Source organism: Panthera leo, chromosome D2 (genome assembly GCF_018350215.1).
Source record: "Panthera leo isolate Ple1 chromosome D2, P.leo_Ple1_pat1.1, whole genome shotgun sequence".
Lineage (NCBI taxonomy): Eukaryota > Metazoa > Chordata > Mammalia > Carnivora > Felidae > Panthera > Panthera leo.
The window spans coordinates 8,785,528-8,791,756 of NC_056689.1; the positions used below are offsets into that span (position 1 = coordinate 8,785,528).

The following is a 6,229-nucleotide window of genomic DNA, read 5'->3' on the forward strand; positions in this document are numbered from 1 at the left end:
TCATCTACTTCTTTAGGGCCTCTCTAGTTCTCTGTATTTCCCATTCCTAGATCAGCCCCCTTTTTTTTCAATGACTGTTTCCTTTTCTTCACCGTGCTTTATATTTATTTCTACTGTGTATATGAAGTCTTGAAGTACATATTTGTAAATTGCCAAATATAGTTGTGTTTGTTATAAGTTTCTATCCCCCTTTTTCCACCCTGTCAGGTTTTATTTCTTCTGATATAAACAGAGGTAACTGTTCTGATGGGGCAACACGACTATTTGGATCTGTCTTATTTCATAAAACTAAGTCAACTGTGTAAAAGGGCATTTGTTTGTAAGTGTAATTTCATCATAATTACCATAAGATTCATTACTTATGATTGTTGTGGTTGTTTTGTTTTTTTCCTTCATTTCTAGAAGTCTGCAAAGTTGATAACCAACTAGAACAGAATCAAGAAATCCAGCACAGACATTTCTGGCAGGCTCCATTTATCAACAACAAAACACTGACTGTACACAGAGGTAATGTATTAGGAAACATTTTTAATTTCAGCACAGACAGCATTCCTTCCATAAAAATACCCTGTAAATGTGACTCATGTGGTATGAATTTGAAATGTATTTCAGAATTAATTGTTAATAAGAAAAACTATTTAAGTAAGAAGCCTGATGACCTCAATCCATGTGGGAAATTGTTCCTTCATAGTAACCCTGAAAAAACTCAAATGGGGGAGAAACCTTGTGAATTCATTCAAAATCAAAAATATGTAAGTCGTAATGAAGATTTCATTCCATATCAGAAAATTAAAAATGTACAACAATGCTTAATTCAAAGGAATAAGGAATATGAGGAATACGGGAAAGAGTTCCATGAGAAGGCACTTGTCCCATATAACCAAGCTTGTATAGGAGAGAGTCCTCGTGAACATAATGAATCTGATAAAACGTTCTGTAATAATGCAACCCTCGTGGTCCGTAAGATAGCACAAAGAATGGAAAATCTTCATGAGTTTAATGAATACGGTAAAACATTTGAGAAGTCCTCCCTCTTGAAACCTAGAGTTCATTTAAAGGTGAAGGGTTATGAGTACATTGATAGAGTGGTTAGTTTCAATAGGAGATCAGACTTCCCTGACACAGGAGATAGAGTATTTGAATATAACAACTTGGGAGAACCTTTCCGGGAGAAGTCCGTTCTTAATATAACTGCGAGAACACACGTAGGAGACAAAGTCCATGAATGTAACGAATGTGGAAAAGCATTCTGCAAAAAGTCAAAACTCCCCAAACACCAGAAAATACATCCAAGAGAGAAACCATACGAATGTAAGGAATGTGGGAAACGCTTCTCTCGGAAATCCCTCCTCACTTTACATCAGAGAATCCACACAGGAGAGAAACCCTACGAATGTAAGGCCTGTGGGAAATGCTTCTCTAGGAGTTCACACCTCATAATTCACCAGAGGACTCACACAGGAGAGAAGCCCTATGAATGTAAGGAATGTGGGAAGTGTTTCTACCATAAGTCCTATCTCACGGTACACCAGAGGATTCACACAGGGGAGAAGCCCTATGAATGTAACCAATGTGGAAAAACCTTCATAAGCAACTCAGTCCTCACAATACATCAGAAAACACACACAGGCGAGAAACCCTATGAGTGTGATCAGTGTGGGAAATTCTTCTCCAGAAACTCGTACCTTACAGTACATCTGAGAACTCACACAGGGGAGAAGCCCTACGAATGTGAGCTCTGTGGGAAAACCTTCTGTCACAAGTCAGATGTCACGAAACATGAGAAAACTCACATAGGGGGAAAACCCTATGGATGTAATCAGTGCGGGAAGACCTTTAGTCGTAACTCGGGCCTGAAAGTTCATCAGAGAACTCACACAAAGGAGAAACCCTATGAATGTAACGAGTGTGGGAAATCCTTTTCTGAGAAATCAGTTCTCACAGTACATCAGAGGATACACACAGGCGAGAAACCTTACAAGTGTGATGAATGTGGGAAAACCTTCTACAATAAATCGGACCTCACTAAACACCACAGAACTCACACAGGTGAGAAACCCTATGAATGTAAGGAATGTGGGAAATTCTTCTCTAGGAATTCATACCTTACAGTACACCAGAGAAGTCATACAGGGGAGAAACCCTATGTGTGCAAGAAATGTGGGAAAACTTTCTACCTTAAGTCAGACTATACAGTACATAAGAGAACACACAGAGGGGAGAAATCCTATCACTGTAATCAGTGTGGGAAGACTTTCACTTGCGGTTCAGTCCTCAGATCACATCAGAGAGCTCACACAGGTGAGAAGCCCTATGAGTGTAACGAGTGTGGGAAATCATTTTCGGAGAAATCCGTTCTCACCGTACATCAGAGGATACACACAGGGGAGAAACCTTATAAGTGTGACGAATGTGGGAAGTCCTTCTGTCATAAGTCAGATCTCACTAAGCATCAGAGAACACACACAGGAGAGAAACCCTATGAGTGTAAGCATTGTGGGAAAACCTTCAGTTGCAACTCAGGCCTCAGAGTACATCAGAGAAGACACGTAAGAGAGAAACCCTATGAATGTATTGAGTGCGAGGTAACTGCCAAGGAATCAGTTATCACAGCACATCCAAGGTTACACACAGAGGAAGAAAACTAGTAAATACAGCGGTGAGAGGAATCTTTCTCTCGTGAGTCATACCTCAAAATACCATGGAAAATTTACAAAGGACGTGACTCAAAGAATGTAAAGCATGGCAAATCTCTTACCAGAAGTCATCTTCCAGAGCAAACGAGAATACTCATAGGGGAAAACACTCTGAATTTGATGAATGTTTGAGAATCTGATGTAAATAAGACAACTAAAAATGACTGCATGTGGAAGAAAGCCTACTAATACGGGTAGGGAGTATGGGGGATTATTTTATTATGAATTAGAGCTTATTAAACCAAGAATTTACATAAGAGGTAATCCTGTCAATCAGAGATATGAAAATGTTCTTCCAGAATTTGGCCATTAGTAATCAGACCACATTTGGGAAAAACTGTCAGCATCTTACATTTTTTTTTGAGACCTTCGTCCACAAGTTGTACTCATTTGTAGGTCAGAGGAGTAATAGGGGGGATACCCAAAGAATGCAGCAAACGTAGTTGAGCAACTTTATCAGAAATGCCCTTTGTTGAGCAACACAATTGATAGTGAGAGGAAGTCCTAAACGTGTTTTGAATGTACAGGCTTTAACAAAATCCAGACTTTATCATATCTGAAGATTGTATTGAAGGAAGTATGTGTTTAGGAAATATGGACAGAAATTTTCCTTTAGATCTCTTATCCCTAAAGTCATGCTTTTCTCTGATCTCAAAATTCTTTAATAGAAATAAAGCTGATGGTAGACATTTATAAAAACACTAACCATGCAACGTGAAGCTTTTGGAAAAGAACAAATAAACAGAATAATCCTCTCAGTCTCTGATTTCACTTTTGGAGAAACACGTGTCACCCCGTGACATTCCCTATCATGAGCCATCGTATGTTTTTGATTAGTCCACCCCCCAACTATGCTGTCACCTCTGCAAATAATGTGTGATGGTCTGGTTCCTCCTGGGATCTACTATAGGGGTTCCCACCGTGGACTAGCCCAGCCCAGAATGTACACCGCCACCAGCCAGGGGCAGTCTGAAGGATGTGTCTGCTTCCTCTTCGTAGGTTCTGGAACCAGAAATAACATTGAATGTCTACTCTGTAGTACTCTAGTGCATATGACCTTTGTGCCCCAGTTCAAATTTACAGGAAGAGCATCTTAGCTTTGTTGCTTGAATTCAAACCTGTTGACCCAATGATAGCCTGGCTTTCCAGGGGGGAGAAACTTGACATATTTCCTATGTGTGTCAAATTATGAGCAATAGCATAACCATTGTGTGCCTGTGTGCCTGCTGCAGGTTGGAAGTAATGTACTACGAGAATAGTTGAATTATATGCACACCGTCCTCAAAACTATCCCATATCCTATGACTTTTTCCACCTTCAGCACTTTTCTCGATTTACTTAATATTGATCCATGTCTCATTACTTATACAATAATATTTTAATGTATGTTTGTGTGTGTGTGTGTGTGTGTGATTGATTTGCTAGGGTATCGGTGGGAACACGTGTTTTGTAACTTGTTTTTGTCTTCAGATGTATGGTTTTGATATTTATACATATGCTTTAGTTGATTTGTTTTAATAAAGCATAATATATGATTACGTAACTGTAACAATAATGTCTATTTTCCTGTCTGTGATTTTCAAAATTTTAAGAGTTTCATTATTAAAACAATAATGTTTCAAAATTTAAAAAAATCAACTCTGGGCAGTCATTTAAATATGGTTAAATATACCCTATTTAAGTATCCAACTTGAGTTTTATTTTATATATATATATATATATATATATATATATATATATATATATATATATATGTATATGTGTGTGTGTGTGTGTGTGTATAAATTTACATCCAAATTAGTTAGCATCTAGTGCAACAATGATTTCAGGAGTAGATTCCTTAGTGCCCCTTAACCCATTTATCCCATCCCCCCTCTGACAACCCCTCCCGTAACCCTCTGTTTGTTCTCCATATTTATGAGTCTCTTCTGTTTTGTCCCCCTCCCAGTTTTTATATTACTTTTGTTTCCCTTCCCTTATGTTCATCTGTTTTGTCTCTTAAAGTCCTCGTATGAGTGAAGTCATATGATATTTGTCTTTCTCTGACTAATTTCACTTAGCATAATACCCTCCAGTTCCATCCATGTAGTGCAATGGCAAGATTTTATTCTTTTTGATTGCCGAGTAATACTCCATTGTATATATACACACCACATCTTTATCCATTCATCCATCGAAGGACATTTGGGCTCTTTCCATACTTTGGCTATTGTTGATAGTGCTGCTGTAAACACTGGGGTGAATGTGCCCCTTTGAAACAGCACACCTGTATCCCGTGGATAAATGCATAGTAGTGCAATTGCTGGGTCATAGGGTAGTTCTATTTTTAGTTTTTTGAGGATATATATATATATATATTTTTTTTTTTTTTAGTTTTTTTTTTTTTTGTTTTTTTTGTGAGGATATATATATTTTTAAGAAAGATCTGTTTAAACATTTTTTAAAAATATTTATTTATTTTTGAAAGAGAGAGCACAAGTAGTGGAGGGGCAGAGACAGAGGCAGACACAGAATCTGAAACAGGCTCCAGGCTCCAAACTGTCAGCACAGAGCCGGATGTGGGGCTTGAACCCACGAACTGCGAGATCATGACCTGAGCTGAATTTGGATGCTTAACCAACTGAGCCACCCTGTCACCTCCTACTTGAATTTTAGTAAGAGTATACTCACACGTATTACTTCTACAATTAAGAGAGACAACACCCTCATCACCAGGAGGGTTTCTCCTTCCGCTTCCCATCCACTTCTGGGACTTCCTCCTCCCTCCTGGCCCCTGGCAACCAGTGATCTGCTTTCTGTCACTAGGTTAGATTGATGTTCTTAATATCATTTCACGTAAATGGATCTATACAAGATGTCCTCTTGCTCATCTGTCTTTTATTCTGCATGATTTTGAGATGCATCCATGTTTTAGCACGTATCAGTCACACATTCGTTTTTATTGCAAAGTTGTATTTTATTGTATGCATATATTACAGCTTCTTTATCCATTCTGTTTCCAGTTTTTGATTATTAAGAACATAGCTGCAGTGAACTTGTGCATTTTAATGTAGGCGTGTTTTTATTTCTCTTGGGTAAATATTGAGGAGTAAAATTTCTGGGTTTGTAGGTTAATATATGTAATGTCTGACTTGTCTGAAGTGCTTGTTACGTTTTGCATTTCCGTCACCCTTGTGTGAGAGTCGCAGTTATTCACATTTTTGCCAGTACTTTGGTACCGTGACTTTTGACTGTAGCCATTTTCATGTGCCTAGTGGAATTTCCCTGTGCTTTTCATTTGCATTTCCCTAATAATGATGTTATGCATCTTTCAAGTCCTGGCCATTTGTGTATCTTATTTTGTGAAGCATCTGTTCAAATCGTTTGCCCTTTTCATAGTTAGGTTGTTTGTCTTATTTGTATTGATTGTGAATATTCTCCCCCAGTGTGTGGCCTCTTAAAAAGCTTTTCATTTTGATGGGGCACCTGGGAGCTCAGTTGGTTAAGCCTCTGATTTCGGCTCAGGTAATGAATTCACGGTTCGTGAGTTCGAG

At 38.4% G+C, this 6,229-nt stretch overlaps 1 protein-coding gene across 5 annotated transcripts in view; it reads left to right on the forward strand.

The window, feature by feature from the left end:
- LOC122201671 (zinc finger protein 345-like) overlaps positions 1 to 4,258 on the forward strand; it is a 46,709-nt gene extending 42,451 nt beyond the window's left edge. For all 5 annotated transcript variants that reach the window (XM_042907533.1, XM_042907536.1, XM_042907534.1 and 2 more), the window contains 2 exons: positions 403 to 507; positions 613 to 4,258. In XM_042907533.1, coding sequence (XP_042763467.1) covers positions 403 to 507; positions 613 to 2,648 — 2,141 coding nt within the window. In that variant the 3' untranslated portion in view covers positions 2,649 to 4,258. The remainder of the gene's footprint in view (positions 1 to 402; positions 508 to 612) is intronic.
- The last annotated feature ends 1,971 nt before the right edge of the window (positions 4,259 to 6,229 follow it).